The following is a 19,463-nucleotide window of genomic DNA, read 5'->3' on the forward strand; positions in this document are numbered from 1 at the left end:
GTTGGCCTGCCCACTGAAGGGTCCCAGGTTTGATTCTGGTCAAGGGCTCAATCCCTAGTTGGGGGCATGCAAGAGGCAGCCAATCAATGATTCTCTCTCATCATTGATGTTTCTATCTCTAGCTCCCTCTCCCTTCCTCTCTGAAATCAATAAAAATATATTAAAAAAGAAAAAAAGAAGAAAGCACCAGAAACAGCCTCTCATTAATTCCCAGTTCCATTTCTTTCCTTTTGGGTTTACCATGCATGTACCTTTTCTGCTCCCTAAAATTAAAACCAATTTACACAGAAAGCGAAAAAATACATCTCAGAGTCCTAGATATTTTCTCTCTAGATAGGCAAGCATTTGCTATGTATAGAAATGCCTTAAGTCAATGGTTGAACCTGCCCACTTTCCTTTGACTCAATGAACATGGTGTTAACTCTACAATCTGTGAGGGTTTTTTAACTACTTTTAGGTTGTTATAATAAAAACCTATACACTTAGCTCTGGCTATTAAAACATAAGTAAAAAAAGATTAATGAGACCCATTCTGGTGTTTAAACTCAGTTATCGATAAGAACATTCTATAAAGGCAAAAACAGTAACACAAAGTCCCAAAGTCAACCACCACCCAACCCAGATGTTCTAATATGCTGATTGATGCCCAACCATTACTTTCACATGCCCTGATCTTTTTTTTTTACCTAGTTTTACAAGCATATGACACTCTGTCCAGATATGCAGTCCAGCAGGGCCCACATTCCACAAAGACCCTAAAAGGAAGAAGAAAACGTTTGCCCTATCGGTATATGAAAATCATGGTGGAAGCTCTCTGAATTCTTCAAGGTTATTGGTGATCTGGCACCGTGTCTTGATCTACTGCTGTCATTAATAGAAGAACAACATTCACAGAGAATCACTGAAAGTCTCATGCCTATTTAGAACACTTTAAAGTAGAAATCAAGTAAATCTTCTCATTTTGTGTAGCCTCTATTTAAACATAAACATATGATTTAGACATGCTCCTTCTTGTTAAACCTTTTTTTTTTTGCTCCGTTCGCTTAGCACAGTTCACATTATTATCCTCACATGTACAATGGCAGAGAAATAATTTGAGACACACAGCTTTATTTAATAACGTAATTATCCTATATTGGATTACTTAAAGGGGCTTTGTATTTTTAAGTTCTAGTTTTCCTACACTGGTGATATGCTCTGTCGCGGTAAATGATTCAGGCTTCAATCAAAAGCCCTAAATTCAATTTAGAAAAATACTGAGTATTTATGAATAAGTCAGGATTAATGCAAGAGCCAATTTGCAACCACAGTTGGTGACCTTTCTATTCCTATTCAAAGGCTGTGGTGTGGAGGCCAACACAGAGGACAGACCCAAGATTCCAACTCTTTTGCCACCTCAGGGAGGTTGCATGAACCACAGCACAAAGCCTAAGCTTCCCTCAAGGTAAGCTTTTTAAAGGCAGGGCTGAAACTTGCATTGCCCTCCATGCCTTCGACCAGAGATCGAACCCACAACTTTAGCATATGAGAAAACGCTCTAACCAACTGAGCAACCTGGCCAGGGCTGCTACCTGGCATTCTAAAAAAAGTTGCAGGAGAAAATATAGAAGGAGTGTTCCCTGCCACCTTTAAGGGAGCATTCATAAGCTGAGCTTCATCCAATGTTGTTGTCAAGAGGGATTTTGTTCTAGCTATTCCCTAACTCAACTCCATCTGATCCAATTGACTCTGCTCTGTGCCAGGACCACCCATGGAGAGATAAGGATGAATAAGATACTGGTACTGCCCTTCAGAAACACACAGGGCCCAGGGTCTCCTGTTCCTTGCCTAGAATATGAAGGTAACTCTCATCCTAGACCTTTGTCAGAGAATCCATTCACTCTTTCTTTCTCAGTGTTCTGAGCATCTACTCTGAGCTGGGCCAGGCACGAGGAACAGCTGGGGAAGAAGCCCCTGACTCATGGGCACCAGTCTAGTAAACAACACACGATAGCCCTCAGCTAAATGTGATTTATATAATGAAGAATAAGTGTCATAAGTGATTTCATTCATTCAAAAACTATTTGTTGAGCACTAACTATATATCAGGCATTGGGGTTATAGTCAAGAATAAAAAGACAAATTCCTATTCCCTGACATATGCACAAGGTTGAAGGGTGGCTAGGGGATTCTAATCTCCTGTTGATGCATTCATTAGAAACACAAACTGGGACACCAATCCCTTTCATCTAGATGTTTAGGTCTTCTTTACTTGGATATATGGAAAATTGATACAATGCCTCTCCTCAACCTCTGTGCATGAAACATACCAATTTTCTTATGCATTAAGAGCCTATTTAATCATACCCCCTCCATGATCCTCCTTTCCCTTCTCTCTGAAGACTCATCATCACACCAGACACAATACCCTTTCCACAAAACTCTCCAAATTCACTTATCAACACATTAAGCTTTAAAAGGACTCAATATAGCTTGTTGATATGCTGTAATACTAACAAATCTTTAAAAGATTAAGGCAATCTGCTGGCTACTATGTATGTCACCTATAATCATATGCCCAGAAGAATGAGTGTTTGGAAGGAACCACCCACAGAGAATGCATAATAATAGCAAAGGGAGGGGGGAAAAAAGCAAGACAGGATAAGAAAAATATCTTTAAACCCTCATCAGATGAGCTTTATTCTAAAGTGATTGGTCCCATTGATGATGGTAGTAGGCAACTGCTAAGATGAGCGCAATGATCCCCACCTCCTTGTAGTTGAATCCCTTCCCCTTGAGTATGGGATGGCCATAATGTCTACTTCTAACAAACAGAATGAGGCAAAAGTGGTGGGATGTCACTTCTGAGGTTAGGTTATAAAAGGACTGTGGCTTCTGTTTCCCTCTCACATTCTGAGGGAAGTCAGCAGCCATGTTGGAAGCTGGCCTATGGAGAAGCCCATGCCACATTGCAAGAGGCTGAAGGAAGCCTAAGCCAGCAAGGAATGAGGACCTCAGTCCAACAGCCTGCAAGGACCTTTGGCCTGCCAACAGGCAGGTGAGTGAGCTTGGAAGTAAATTCTCCCCAACAGAGCTTTGAGAGATCCTGAGCCAGGGGCACCCAGCTAAACCTTACCCAGACTCTTGACCCACACAAATGGTGAATAATCAATGGTGTTTTAAGGTACAAAGTTTGGGGTAACTTTTACACAACAATAGATAGCTTAATACACCAATCTTTAACATGGCATATATTTACATATTTTTGTGTGACAATTAAATAGTCTGTGAAACAAGGTGCTAAATACTAGTTTCAGCTATGCCTGGAAATTAACTTCTGCTAAGAGGTTGACAGGTCATGGGAAAAATGTTGTATGCAACGGACTAAATCCTGAAACAACTGCCTATACAAGTGATCTTTTCTTTTTGGGGACATTCACAGAGATTTCCAAGAATATTATTTAATAAAATGAGCATACTTTTCAGAATTGGAGAGGCAAAATAAAATAGAATCTTACTAAATAAGGCTAACTTTATGTTTTATCTCCTCTAAGCAACTAGAGGGAGAGGGACTAATCTTATTCATCTTTTTATCACTCCCATAGTTCCTTGTATATACTAATAAATATTGATTGAATTGAACTGGAAGTTTATAGTCAAAAATCCTATATTTAGAAATAGAAATGTTACGATTTTCAAGAACCCCAAAAGCCTCATCTCTCCTTTCCTCCTCCCACCTTTACAATACCCATCTTTTAAAGACCCTTGACATAGCTGACCACTTAGAACTCTGTTGCCTATAAGCACAATCTACAGGTTTTGTAGACACACATCCTCCAACCTCATGGCCAAGATCCAGGTAAAGGCTTCTCTTTGCTTAAAAATCAAGGGGCATGGGGGGGGGGAGGAGGGGAGAGAGGACAAGCAGAAAACAGCCTTTAAAAATTAAGACCAAAAATATTAAGGCAACTAAAATATCTCAATATTCTGACATGCTGAGAATGTTTTCACTCCATTACTTCAAGGGGTCATTTAAGGAATCTGGGGGTCAGGAGTGATTTGCACACCTGCTTAGCTGTCTATTGAATTACTGATCTGGTAACATCAAAAATCTGGAGTGAGAAACAGGACCTATACAGTAAAGAAAACACACACACACACACACACAACAACAACAACAACAACAACAAAACAGAGCCTGTTGGTAATTTTTAAAAGACACTGGCATTTACGTGATTCATACAATTTGCATTAGGAAAACCATCTTTAGCCTTTTTACTAGAATCTTCTTTATGCCTGCCCAGATAGTTGGGGTGCATACTTACAGCCCATTGCATTGCTGCTGAACACACATTCAGCCGCCAGGAGCACAGAACACAATTAGACTATTATGGAGAATATTCACAAGAAACAGAACGGAACAGGTTATTTCACTTAAGATATACAGAATTCAATTATTTTCTATATTTATAGCCCATGTACACCAGGATTGAGAATAATCTGGCAAAGAGACTGAGTATTAGAGCAGTATTTTCATCTGAATTTTAGTAATCTGATATACACTGTGGGATTAACCCAAAGCAAAAGGATTTAATGGCCCAGCAGGCAGTCTATTTTGAGATCCTTCTTCTAAGATCCCCCCAGCCATTTTGGCTGGGACCCTTCCATTTACATCCTTTTGCTGATGCATTTTGCTTTTGTAAAAGATCCCGATGTCATACATCTTAAAGGAGCTGGTCTCTAATACACTCCCTGCCACCACCACTAACAGAAGAGGAGAAGAAGGAGAACAAGGGGGTAAAACAAATGCTCAAGTTAGGAGTGTTCTGAAAAAGAGGAAATAGGAGAGCCTTCTTAAAAATAAAGAGAAAATGAGGGTGTTTAAAGAAAGTGTGTACAATCACCGGCTCAACAACAGGTTTCCTGGAAGTTGCATCATGAGAGGGGAGGAACCTGGGGAGCACCAGGTTGAAGTTCTTTGGCATACTGATATCAAACAACTGAAATGCAGATTTTTGTCTCCTGACTCCATCCTTCTCCCACCTCATTTTATTTTGTTGTGGCTGATAGAAGAGATGCCCCCTTAAAGATCCTTTAAGATCTAAATGGAACCCAACACAATGGGTTTGAGGGTGACCCCTTCACAGTGACTGAAACCTCCAACATAAATAAAAAAATTCCCGGAGAACCAGGAAGCTTAACTTCACTTAAATTAATAGTTTAGTTAGTTATTGTTTTTCAAATAATAGTTAGTAGTCCAGTGACTCACCCAATAAATGACTTGTTATGCACTATAAAAGTCTAAGACCATGAGAGGCTTCAATGGGACAGTAAAGTTAGGATTAGGGTCGATAACTAGCATCAGCTAAAGACCTGGGGTAAACGAGGCCGTGGTTTGGTGCTCTATGCTCATGTAAATCTCACTTGATATTCACAGTCCAGCAAGCTTAACCCATTTCACAGATAAGAAAACTGAGACTCCAGAGAAATGAAGTTGACCAAGATGATGCAGAGCTACTAACCGGTGGAGTCAATAGTCACACTTGGTTCTACCAAGCTTCAAGACTAAGAGTTTATAGTCTAATTAGAAAGAGAAAAGACACGTTAAATTATTAATCAGCACTACCTTCAGATTCGAGCCCAATCTTCTAAACCTGACCTGCTGGATTCCTTGAGGTCTGGTCTCAGTCTTATTTTCCACTAGACCTGTGCTCTCTTGCTGAATGCAGGCCGCATCCCCAGTATTATGTCCTTCCTTCCTATTTGCCTATGGCTTCTTCTGCCTAGGATTTCCCCCTCTCTCACCCTCATTCCTCAAAAATCTCCACCCATGAAAGTCCTAGTTGGTTTCGAGGGCCTGCTCACAAGCTCCCCTTTTCTGGGACACCTTCAGCATGGCTACAAGCCACCTTCCTACTCACACATTTCTTTCTTTCCACATCTCAATCTCTGGACTCTCCTCCCTGAGGCCCACCTGAGGGCCCTAGGACAGAAACCAGCTTTCCTGGCACATCCTTTCTTTCTGTCCCTCCAAACTCTAGAACTCGGACTGGACAGAATTGTGAAGCGCTTCATCTGCCTGGCGGCCCCTTCAGGACCAACAGGCTCCTGTTGCTCTATTTACAGAAAAAGGCCAGATAATGAGAAAATTTTAAAACTGTAATAATCCAAAGCTTTGCACTCAAAACTGTAAGGTGGCCTGTGGGCCACATCTAGACTGAAGACATGTTTTGTTTGACCCACCAAGTGGTGTGTTGTTGTTTATCTAACTGGATTGAATTGCCAACTAAATTCACACAAAAATATGGATTTCTGGCACTTCTCTGGGAAAATGGAAAGATTTGGCAATTCTGGATGACATTCCTGGCCATATTATCTCATAGTATTATTGCTATGAGAAATAAATAAAAGGTCACATATGAAGCTATTTTTAGACCAGAGGTCAGGCAATCATTTTCTGTGAAGAGCCAGAATGTTAGGCTCTGTGTGTCTGTTGCTACTATAGTGTGAAGGTGGCCAGAGACAAATTGTGAACAACTGGGCCTGGCTGTGTGCTAATAAAACTTTATTTACAAAACAGGCAGCAGGCCAGATTTGGCCTAAAGGCCTTGCTGACTTCTATTTTCTACCATCTCCACAGCCAGACAATGTCAATCAGCTCTGAAGATGCTATCTAGGTGTCTCGATGACATCTAGGTACAACCAGTGGGCACCAGAAGGCATCTGTAGTCTGTTTACCGGATTCACCATGATTAGGCTCAGCCCAGAAATCATGCTGAAGGGAGACTGCTCCCACTTCCACGTCTTGCCAAAGGACCTCTTCCCAATCTTCACCAGAATGTCTTTAGACCTAAGTTCAAACAGTATTTCTTCTAGAATGCCTCCATAGACCTTCCCAACAAGATCAGACACCCCATCATAGGTCTCCGTATTTTCTCTTCATCACAATGACCACATCACAAAAACCAGCCATTTATTTGTGATAGTTTCATTAATCATGTGTGTGCTCCCCACCCAAAGGCAGCTCCATGAAGGCAGGGTCTGCCTGGTTTCCCACCTCTGTCTCTGCACACAGAAGGCACTCAGAAGGGGCTGGGCCTGAGAATCCTCTCTTGAAAAATGTGCAGGAGGCACCGTGTGCCTGCTGCGGGAGTCATGGGATTCAAAGAGCCCTTTTAAACATTTCATTACACAAGTGCACAGAATTCTTACTGATTTATCTGTGTATCCGTCAACTGCCAATGTGACTGCAAGTTCCTAGAGAGCAGGATAGGGGCTTCCAAGAACCAGATGCTGAATAAAGAAAGAAAGAACTAAAAGAAGCCTGAGGGAGCTGGGTTCTAGTTCTAATCGTCACTCACTAGCTCTGAGCACATGTCCAACATTTAGTCTCTGCATCTATTAAATAAAGGGGGCTCGACCCTTTCTCTTCCATCTCTCTGATCTTGTAAATCATGAGAGTCTATTAAAATGCCCAAGGCAAATTAGACAAGAGCATTTTTCTGAGAGACCACCGTGGCAAGTCTTCTTGATCATCTTTATTAACAATCTCTGGCCATTCATGCCTAAAAACAAATGTACCTGTGCAGAGGGCAGAGCCAGAGGCACCAACTGCACCCATGAATACACCGACTTTCAAGCCAGGGTTTTCTCAGAGAATGTTGTCAGTAACCTTCCCTGCCTTGGTGCATGTCAGTGGTCTTCATTCTCCAATGCAAATTTCCAACCGGAACAAAGCCAGCCCAAGTTGGGTAGTCAGAGAAGAAAAACAACTAAACTGGGCCTGGCATTGAGGAAAGCCTGAGGACAAGGTAATGAATGACAAGATGTTTATTCTCTGATACAAGATCTGACTCGTTTCCTTTTTTTTTTTTTTCCCCAATGGTACTCTGGGGCTGAGCTCAAACTAGATGATGGCAAGCAAAGCTCAGACCAAAGGGAAAAACAGTATTCTGTCAAAATGATTTCCATCTCCAGTGCTCCACTGGGGGGTTGGGACAGGTCTAGTGACCAATCACTGGATGGTAATTTGGCCTGTTATCTCTATAGCATGCAAAGCTTCCCTTATAGGGGCTAAATCAACCAAAAATCCAACAAACGCCCCCCCCCCCCGCCACCACACACACACACACACTATATGTATACACATACACCCATTGTAATATATATCTGCATATACTTATTTAAAAACATATTCCTCCCTTAAAAAAAATACAGAATTAGCAAGTTTAAATTATTCGCACTTAGTTCTTCTTTGTCTCCAGTTATACAGTGTTCTTTTGTGCTGGTAAAACAACATGTGCTTTAATTAGCAAATATCTGTAAATAATTTACTTGCTTTTCAAATACCACAGAACAATGGGGTCAATTTTCACATACATTTACCCAGCATGCATCCTGGGTCTTAAGCCAGACTCTCCCATTGTTCAGTAACTATATCAAGCTGTCCCAAGTCTTCCTGGCCTCCTTGGTGGAGTGGAGGGGTGGGGGCAGGGGGCTGGAAACCCAAGTTCCAGTAGCAACATCCTATTTTGAAAGACCCCAGAAGACAAGCTAAAACAAACTCTTATGATCTCTAACCCGGGAGCCTTCTGCAAGGAATGTGGAAGCGTGCCAAGAGCAAAGGGCACTGGAGTAATAATGTCTGTGGGATTGTGGGCACTCTGAGCCCCCCCGCCCAATGCCCCTCACCCTGGACAGTGTGAGCCCAAAAACACAAGGTGTAATGCATGAGGCCTGTGACTCACAGAACCTCATCTAGACTTTGCAGGGTTAAAACTGGGCGCTGCGCATGCAGTGCAAAGAAAGATGTTAAATCAAATGAGAATGGCTGCTCCAGGACTGGAGGCACTATTATTTTGAATATGATTGAAAAGGCCAGAAAAAGCAATTCAAAAACATTTCAATTATGTATTTCCCAGAACTACATCTTTGAGCAACTAATGCAAATGTTACCACCACAATAAAACTTCTTCCCACATCAAAGCATATAAAACAGGTTGAACAGCATATACTTTATATATCATATGCATATTTTTGACTATTAATAAAAAATTCAAAATCTATGTATGCTTTACTCTCCTAAGCAGTACAATAATTATGATTAAGGGACAGGCAGCACAAAAAGAGCCAATTTATCTTACTCGTGCTCAGGAATACTATTGTGTAACTAAGCAACTAAAGACAAAATATGGTCTAATTAATTCACTCCTATGCTTATTTAAAAGACACAATTAGAACATTTTTATTTTCCAGCCTGCACAGTAGTTCAACATGCTTGAGGGTGTAGAAAGCAAAGCCTATTATTCTCAAAGACAAGAGTTTAATGTTTAGTGCCACTGATCGGGCTGGAACTCAACTGTGGGGAGGAGGGGGGTGTTTCCCAGCTGGGCTGTACTTGGAGTCACGAGAGAGGAAAAAGGTAGGGGGAAAGATGTGTATGGGACCACTAGATTGACTAGCAACACGTTGCCTCTATCCCCTGTTTTCCTCACTATGGCACATGGGTGGAGATGGGACTGTGGGCTTGATGGTCACTTGGGCAAGGACACACAGCACTGTAGGACTTATTTATGCAGCCAAAAAGATTCAACAGAAAATTCATGTAATTAAACCACCCATCCTCGCCTGGGTGGTAAATGTCAAATCTCCATCTCTAACGCTGCTAACAGTGCATCTGATTTTAAAAGCAGAATTAATTTACGCAAGTATGTGCTGGGAGATTGATGCCATTAGCATGATTCTAAAGAACCATTTCAATAATCATCATCATCTGCACGTTTGAAATGTGTTGTCAATACAGACATTCACAGTCCAGGATGTGAGCCATGCTCTCCGAAGGCTAAGACCCTGGTTCTAATCTCCAGCAAGATGGAGAAGAACACAGTGTGGCTGCAAAAAGCGATCCTTGTGCGAGGGAGCTATATATGGAAACAGAGTTTTCAAGAAATGCTGGATCCATGACCACATTTATGAGAGGCGATTGAATCCTTAAACCAACAATCGATAAATTTGTTTTAAATTCCCTTAAAAGCCAAGCCAACGGGTAATCACTAGCTACAATATTATTCTGAGTAGAAGATGGCAAATATCCAACTACCCTGGCTATAAAAAAAAATGACAAGCAAATGCATTTGATTCGAGCAATTATATTCTGGATATTGGTTGAAACTAGACTTTGATAAATGAGCTTGAGTCATGTATCACTAGATGCCACTATGAACAATGGTATGCTTTATTAATAATTAATAACGAAGTATTTACATGTATGGACTCATGTACTTCATAAAAATAACATTTCCTTAGTATGTGCCTGACATTCTAAATGTCAAGAGAGGTTTTATTGCTTACAATTTTGACTCACTATCAAACAGTTTAAGGCAATCAGTCTGAAGAACATGCTGGCTCCTAGGAACTGCCAACCAACACTCAGGTGAGGAGTGGCTCTTCTTCCCGGAAGTCTAGTCTTTTTATAGATTGCCAGCCCAAAGCCCTGACATTTTAGGGGCTGATGGCTGGAGATTGAAAAAGCACTCAAAAAGAGAGAGAGAGACGCTGGCTTTAGCCTGATCATGCAGTCCCAAACATTTACTAATTTCTCTGGTGTGCTCCTGGAAAACAACAAACACCTTGTCACTTTTTTTTCACATCCCATGATGCAAAATGACTATGGATTTCAGAAAAGAAAGAAAAAAGGAAAGTGTGAGGTGGGGTGCTGGAGCTGGCCCAGATATGAATGACTGCTCATAGACCCCCTGCCAGAAAGAAATTGGACCAAACTTAAAGAAAGCAGGCTGTGGGAAAGAAGGCATTTTCATTATTTTGTTAGTCATTCGATAAATACTGAGTGAGGAGCACTGAATACTGTGGAGGGACCAAGAAGTAAAAAAGGTACAACCCTCTGCTTCTGAGAACAGCGCTGCAGGGGAGAAGGCAAAGGGAAAGAACACAGACAAGAATTTACACAATGCACAGTCCAATGGAGGTTAAAACCCACAGTGGAACTGTAAGCTCCCTGAGGCCATGGGTTTCTGTCTGTCTTGATCACTGCTGTATCCCAGGGGCCTAGAACAGGCTCTGGCACAAACTAGGTGCTCTATAAATGTGCATGGAATGAATGAGACCTCACAGATGAAGATATCACTTCCTAGCCCTGGCCAGTTTGGCTCAATGGATAGAGCGTCAGCCTGCAAACTGAAAGGTCCCAGGTTCGAATCTGCTCAAGGGCTCAATCCCCAGTAGGGGGCATGCAGGAAGCAGCCAATCAATGATTCTCTCTCATCATTGATGTTTCTATCTCTCTCTTCCTCTCCCTTCCTCTCTGAAATCAATAAAAAAAATATATATGTATTAAAAAAAAAAAAGATATCACTTCCTAGTTTCCGGAAAGATCTTGAAAGGGTACAAATAGTGACTTTAGTTAATCTCCCACTTTAACTAGGGAATACAAAGAGTCTCACAGCTTTTCTGTGGCCACTATCATCCATGGGGCTAGGCCAGTGGTCGGCAAACTCATTAGTCAACAGAGCCAAATATCAACAGTACAACGATTTAAATTTCTTTTGAGAGCCAAATTTTTTAAACTTAAACTTCTTCTAACGCCACTTCTTCAAAATAGACTCGCCCAGGCTGTGGTATTTTGTGGAAGAGCCACACTCAAGGGGCCAAAGAGCTGCATGTGGCTCGCGAGCCACAGTTTGCCGACCACGGGGCTAGGCTATGAGCTCTTTGAGGGCTGGGGACATTCTCCTTTATCTCTATATCCTATAGTCCAGCACATACTAGGTCTTCAACCACACCTGAGGAGCTAAATAAATTATTTTTCCAAAAACATGCAGATAGTGAGTCTTCTTTTGGATGCATACTGGTTGTATTATCAGCAGAATTCATCGATGTGTTATACAGCATCTTATATTGTTTTTACATTTTAAAAAACTCATCTCTCTATCAAGATTGATGAACTTCTTTAGAAAAAGGGCCACACCATGAATTGTTTTGCATCTGTCTCTGTACTTGGAGAGCACTGAGCATTCAACAAGTAGTTTTTTCTTAACTCAAGATAGATGATACCAACATTGGCTAGAGGTAGGATCTTCATCATACAAAATATAACTTCTTACTAGCCTACAGATTCTCAAATGTTAACATCCTAGACCCAATGTTGAAATACGGTTTTGTATTTGTAAATGTTTTCTGACATAGTAATGTTAAATTATTTCTTAAATTACTGGAATCTTGCTTCAAACTCAAGTAGGAAAGAGAAATAGGTACACAGTCACATTCCTTATTTTGGATGAACCCCATAGGTCAGCAAACTTTTTCTATAAGAGACCAAATAGTAAGTATTTTCCACTGTGTAGGCCATATGGTCACTGTCACAACTACTCAACCCTGCCTCTGTAGTCTGAGAGCAGCTATAAACAATACATAAACAAACGAGTCTGACTATGTTCCAATAAAACTTTATTTACAAAAACAGAGAGTGGACCAGATTTGACCCTCAGGCATTATTAGTCTGCTAATGCTTGTCACTGTCCAATAAATTCTCTCCATATAACTCATTAGTTCTCACCCTAGTACTAAAGGCTCTACCTGTCAGAGAGTAAATATATTCCTTCTCTTAAGATCACTACTGAAAGTAAATAAAACCATTATAACTCCATCTATAATTTGCTGAGCTATCCTGTAGAAGTACTACGTTGCCAGGCTCTTTTCATTATTATTTCTAACTAGAGGCCTGGTGCATGAAAATTCGTGCACTCATGGGGAGGGGTGGCCCTCAGCCTGGCCTGTGCCCTCTTGCAGTCCGGGACCCCTCGGGGGATGTCCACCTGCCGCCTTAGGCCCGCTCCCTGGGGGATCAGGCCTAAGCTGGCAATCAGACATCCCTCTGGCAGCCTGGGAGCCTCCCACCACTGCCGCTGCGCTTGCAGCTGTCAGCCCGGCTTGTGACTGAGCGAAGGCCCCCCCTGTGGGAGTGCACTGACCACCGTCTACCCCCTGGTGGTCAGTGCGCATCATAGCCACCGGTCGTTCTGCCTTAGGGTCAATTTGCATATTGCCCTTTTATTATATAGGATTCTTTCAGCAAAGTAGAGTTCATTAAATTCATTTTCCAGATGGAGAAACTGAGGCTTAGACAAATCAAAGAAAATGTCCAAGGCTAATGAGGTCACTGAAGAGGCTCAGAAGTTTCTAACAACTCAGCCACATGGATACAGACCAGAGACTGAATGACCATTCACATTTAGAGCCAGGCCAATCCAGCACCTCCTAGATTTCAGAATGTGTCTGCCTAACCCCAGTTGTGATACAATCAGTCAATATTTTTAAATATCCTGCCCATCCAGTTGTCAGCATTCATCAATACTAAAATGTAAGTCCTTATGGAGCCTTTTATTTTGGTAACACAACTAAACCCACCATATAGGTGAAAGCCAACCTGATTTGGGGGGATCTGAATTGGCTACATAGTCCAGCAAACTAACCTAGATGCCATCCTTTCAGAGAAAAGTTTTCTTTAGGAGGGTCCATGGTAGTGATTTCAAACTTCAATGAGAACAAGAACAGTAATGTTAATGAAAATAATGATGACATTATTGAAAAATCTACTATGTGCCAACCTCCATTGTAAGCACTTTACATGTATTAACTCACTTAAACCTTTCAAATAATCCTAAGAAGTAGGTACTATGTTCCCATTTTATAGAAGAGAAAAACTGAGGCACAGGGAATTTAAAATTTGCCCAAGATCGCACAGCTGGAGTGAAACTGTTTAAAACGCAGAATCCTGGACCCCAAGTCCAGAGGTTCTAATTGAGTACATTTATTTTTTTTTAATTTTTTAATTTAGTTTTAGAGAGAGAGGAAGGGGGGAGAGAGAGAGAGAAAGAGAGAGAGAGAGAGAGAGAGAGAGAGAGAGAGAGATATCAATTTGTCCTACTTATTTATGGATCCATTGGTTGATCCTTGTATGTACCCTGATGGGGAATCGAACCCACAACCTTGGCATATGGGGATGATGCTCTAACCAACTGAGTTACTCAGCCAGGGCTTTGAGTTAATTTCAATAGCTGGCTCCAGCGTATGCATTTTAAACTGTTTTTAACCCATGGTGAGGCTGAGAATCAAACCACTTTTAGAAATCCTGCCTGTGTGCCAGAATCTATAATGCCCAGATGTGCTTGATCTTGACTCCCGGACATCATTAGTTTACTCGTGTACACTCACTGTTGCAGATTACCAGCACACCTTGCAGAATCCAGCCAGGGACTGTCAGGCTGAAATCCATGCTTACACATCCACCTATTTTAAGAGGGTATATTGCCAATAGATCAAGCACTTGGCAATTTGAAAATGAATGTAATCAGAAGTTACCCAGTAACAGAACCAATTACCCGCCTACTTTGCCATTTTCCTCCTCTGAAGAGCTCCTGGCTGAATGTGGCAATTGTGGGTAATTACTGAAGACACTTAACTCTTGCATATGGCCTTGCTATTCACTTTCGTGATCATTTAAAACATGATTAGGCCCAGGAAACGCTACATAGACATAAATATTATTATGTTTATTGTTTATAAATGAAGAATATCTAGAATAAAGGTCACCATAATCATAACTCTTTTCTATTTATTTAAGGATTTTACAGTGTATATAGTACTATTGCCGATACAGTGCCTCTTCGTACTCACAACTATCCACAGTCAACCTTATTATTGTTCCCATTTTGTTGCTGAAAAAACTGAGGCTCTGAGTGTTTATGATTATTCAATAATCATATAAATAGTAAGTTGCAGAATCAAGATGTGACTCTTTCTGGAAGTAAATAAGGCAGCAATGTATATAAGCATGCAACTCATTATCATAATTATTAAAACTAATAATAAAGTGTTAATGGTTATTAATAATGTTATTAAAATGTGACTGTTCTTGTTATAGACCACTGGCTAGAATTAGCTGAACTTTATAGAATAAAAATGGTTCTGCCACCTAAACATCTGGTGACCTTTGGCAAAGCTAATTAACCAGTCATAGTTCAAAATGTTTAAGAAATTGTTCACATTAGCACACACTTCTAGAACATAATCTGATGTACTCAAGCTCTGGTTTCAAGGGTAGGTTTCCATGGAAAAATAAACCAACCCTAAAGCTTTAAAAAGGCCTAGTTTCTAGCCTGGCAACCTTTGACAAACCATATAAACTCTGCAAGCTTTTGTCCACATCTGTAAAATGGGCACACAAAATCCTGCCTTCTCCAGCCTCACACAATCATTACAAAGGTCAGTCAGAAAACAGCCGTCAAAAAAGCCCTTTGCCGATCACAGCAAAGCACACAGGGATGCTATTTGTAATCTCTGCACAATGACAATTTTCCTGCTTTTAGAACTGACGTATTTACACCTCAAGAAATCATACAAAGACAGACCGGCTCTCTTAAGCCAAAAAAGCATACTGAGTCCTGGCTGTCCTTTCGAAATGGATGCTGATGTCAGCTCAATCAGGAAATTATTAACCTCCATTTGGTTACTTAAAATAAACTGTACTGGCTGATTAAATGTGCTGAACATTTTCTCCAAGTAACAGTGCACATCACCAAGAAACCTTTCTCTTTCAGTTATACGTTGCAAATGGCAAATGCATCATTCAAAACTATTTAAAATCAATAATAAAAATCATTTCACTGTATATAAACAAGTTAATGGAGTAAGTGAAAACAAAGCAAATTTCTTAATGAGAGGGCCCTGTTGCCCCCTCTAGGTGCCAGCAGTAAGTGCTGGTTTCTGCAGGCTCTCCTCCAGAGGAGACGGCTGCTGCTGTTCTGCTAATGAATGACTAACTTAGGCCAGGGGGAAAATGACATCACCCGGGTGGAAAACCGATCTGCATTGGGAAACTTTCTACCTGCTTTACATTTGTCATAATTATTTTGCACAATGCAGCCTGCATTTGCATAATTTTGAGGCGTGTCATTATCTCAATTGAAAATTGTTTTAATATGGCTGAATAATTCACAATGACATCAGCCAAAGTCCTAATGAAATATACAAGTATAATCATACAGCTAATTACCAGCCATGTTAGCATTAAAAAACAAATCATGCATAATATTAGACGATGTATATGCAGCTGAGGATTATAAATAGAGCCATCTCCCTCCCCAAATCCCCTAGAGTTTACTTTTAAATGGCAAGATTAATTTTCTCAGGTATGGCTTATATAGCAGTAACAAAATACACAGATCATTACAATGGTTCCCTTTCATTTTCCCATAATGAACCATTTTTTTAAAAAAACCGGGTATTTAAAAACACATCTATTCAATATCAGCAGTTCTAACAGATGCAACCTTCCGCTAAAATTATTGGCTTTTATTCTTAAATCAGAATTCACTGTTTAATGACACCAACAGAAATTAAAACCGGACCAAGTGGGGTCTTTAAAATTTTTTTTCCAATTTCAATTCAAAAAAAAAAAAAAAAAAAGAAGTGACCACAAAATATCCCATAAAACACTGAATAATTTCCTTCTGGGTTTAGTCAGAAGTCTATTAGGCACCAGCTCTTTTCTGGATATTTAATCCTTCCCTTTTCCAGATCACAGGCCATGTTGAAGTAATAAATTTGAAAAGCAAATAAGAAATCAGGAGGGGGGGGGCGGTGGGAAGAGGAGGAAGACAGCTGCGCAGGAAAGTTGGGTCGGGGGAGGGGGTCGAGCCAGACCTCGGGCGGGGGAAAGAGCTCAACCTGTTGGTAGGTTGCAGGGTTTTTCACAGCATTTGCAAACAACACCTTTATAAAACTGCAAAGCAGACGTCGGGAAACGTGAACATTTAAAACCCTAAGCTGGCCCTGGAGGGCGGGGAGCGGGGTGCGGGGGGTGGGGGGGGGGGGAGAGGGGGAGGTGTTCTGAGAGGAGGGCGGGGCTTATTTCCGAAGGGGCCGGTCTCGGAGGGCGAACGTTTTTTTGACGAACTCCGGTAATTAACCGGCAACGACCGCTGATGGGTAATTCGATCCTGGGGAGAGGGAGTGGACTGGCGATGCCCGAAGTGCCATCAACTCCGTCAGACCCCGGGATTCTGGAAGGACTGGCAGGCAGCTCCGAGCTCCGGGCGGAGTTACACGGGGAACCATTCATTTAACACAAAGATCCTTACACCTACCTCGAAAGCTCGAGAGCCTGGCACCGAGCGAGCTGCCCTCCAAAGTCTCAGTTTGATTACCCTGCTCGCTCTCGCTTGGGCAACACAAAGCCTTGCCAGGCGGCGCGGCGCCCTTCCTCCCCGCCGCACCGTGGGCACAGCCTCCCCCCAAAATAGTCCACCCCCCCCTCCCCACCCCGGTAGGTACCAGGGCGCTGAGGTCGGTCAGCTGACCAGGGGAGCTCGCAGAACTGCGGCCGCACGAGAAAAATGACCGAGCCAAAGGGAGGCGACCGCCCCGGCGCCCGGTGACAGCGGGCTCACCTCGGCGTCCTCCCCGGGAGCGCGGCGAGCGCCCCCGCGGCCGCCCAGAAACGTGCCGGGGAGGCTCGGCCCTCCCCACCCTCCCCGGGAGCGCCGTCCGGGCACCGAGGACGCCGAGCCCCCAGGGCCAGGGGGGCGAGCACACACCCCTCGGCCCTGCCCTGCCCAGTCCCCGTCCCACACACCCATCCCCACCGACGGCGCTGGAAGACGTCCACTTGGCGTGGAGTCATTGGAAACTGGAACATCAAATGGCTTGTCCGAGGGGGAGGGGGTGGGGGCGAGAGATAGTTGTTAATGCTTAACGTGTTTGTGCCGGTTACACGACCGCTTTGAAATCCGCCCGGGCAGATCTGCAAGTTATTTGAATGTATTATTCCAGTACCTGTCATTTATCACTTTATTCAACACGTCTTTGCCAACTCAATAGCTTTTGATCTCACTCTGCCTCCATTTCGTAATTTCCGCCCTCTTAAACATATCAAATACTTACTTAAAAAGAAAAAAAAAAAAAGAAAAAAACGTGAACAATATCGAAACCCACCGAAAGAAATCCACCCAGCCCCGACCGAGCCAGACGCGAAGGTACATTTTCAAAAGGCAAAAAAAAAAAATATATATATATATATATATTAAAAAAAAAAAAAAAAGCTTGTGATGTTCAGGGGGCAGTAGCAGGAAAGCGAACGAACACACACACACACACACACACACACACACACACCCTTGAACAAAACCCTTCTCGAACAAGTTATCTGATCTTGACTAAAATCAGCAGTTGGATCCTCTTTGTAAAGCTGACAGCCAAACTCTGACAATGGCAAAATACTCGAGCCCCAGCTAGTGGCGCTACCCCTTTAAAAAAGGAGCCGATCCTGCTCGCCTGCAGAAGTGAATACAGTATTTTCAAGCTTGCCCTGTAATAAGCATTACGAGAGGGAAATAATAAAGAAAGGAGAGAGGGAGATATAAGTTTACCACCTCGCCGTGGTCGCTATTTCTGCCCTGGGGAGTATCTTCTGGGAGGAAATAAAGTTTAGAGCTGGATAAAAGTTGCCGGCTGGTCCTCTCTTCCCACAACAGCTGGAGCTCCGCTATGCAAATCGGATCCTTTGGCGTACATCTTACAAAGAAAAAGTCGCCAAGGGACAAAATTCTTGGTTTGCCTTCAAGGTGGAATTGAAAAGCCTTGTAGAAAATGTAAGGTCCGTGCAAGCCACACGGTGAGCCGACCCACTGCAGGGGGGAGGAAAAAAAAAATAAGCACCAAATAAATAATGTAGCCATCAGAGCACAAACATCTATTTCCAGACACATTTACACACAGACATCCACACTCTTAATACAGAAGAGCCATCAGATATAAAGCTGGGTGTAAAAATAATAGAGCCCACAAATTTTCTGCTTCCCTTAAAAAAAAAAAACACCCTCCGGGGGCCCCCCACCGCCACCTCTCCCTACCTCTCCATCAGAGGCGGTAAAATTACATTATGTATGTATGATCAGTGCAGGGGTTTTTTTTAAACAATAAAAATGATTTTGGGGGGATGCAGAGGGTAAAAGTTTGGTGAAAAGTTTGTGGGGGGTGTGGGTGGGTGTAGAGGTGTGGGTGAGCTGGGGGGCTGGGGGGTGCCGGGGGGTGCCGGGATCGGAGGAGCGGAGGAGAGCGAAATACCTGGAGTGAGTTGGGCTCCATCTCGACGTTCTGAATTGATTGAACTCAACATTCTCTCCAAACTTGTTGGCTTGAATGGATTGCATCAGGTCCTGGCAGGGAAAAACATTCTCTGTCTTCAGCCGGCGTAATGTCTCAATATAAAACTGAGTTCTTGCCTCCCCTTCGGCACCAAAATGATTGAAAATATGTCCTAATATTTCTCTGACGACTCAATTTTAAGCTCCTGTCAAAACTGGGTAGGATTCCCTCCAAATGTAGGTTGATCAAATTCATAACCGGGAGAAAGGCTCCGTCCGATCTCGGCGGGAAGCGGATGGATCAAGGCAAAAAACATATAGGAA

General features: G+C 42.3%; 1 protein-coding gene across 1 annotated transcript in view; it reads right to left on the bottom strand.

The window, feature by feature from the left end:
• The window catches only part of ARID5B (AT-rich interaction domain 5B), a 178,452-nt gene extending 159,222 nt beyond the window's left edge, over positions 1-19,230 (bottom strand). The window contains exons 1-2 of the mRNA XM_079793054.1: positions 19,120-19,230; positions 18,426-18,680 (exon numbers count right to left, since the gene is read on the bottom strand). Coding sequence (XP_079649180.1) covers positions 18,426-18,680; positions 19,120-19,140 — 276 coding nt within the window. The 5' untranslated portion in view covers positions 19,141-19,230. The remainder of the gene's footprint in view (positions 1-18,425; positions 18,681-19,119) is intronic.
• Positions 19,231-19,463: the final 233 nt, after the last annotated feature.

The sequence above is a fragment of the Cnephaeus nilssonii genome (assembly GCF_951640355.1).
Source record: "Cnephaeus nilssonii genome assembly, chromosome: 16".
NCBI lineage: Eukaryota > Metazoa > Chordata > Mammalia > Chiroptera > Vespertilionidae > Cnephaeus > Cnephaeus nilssonii.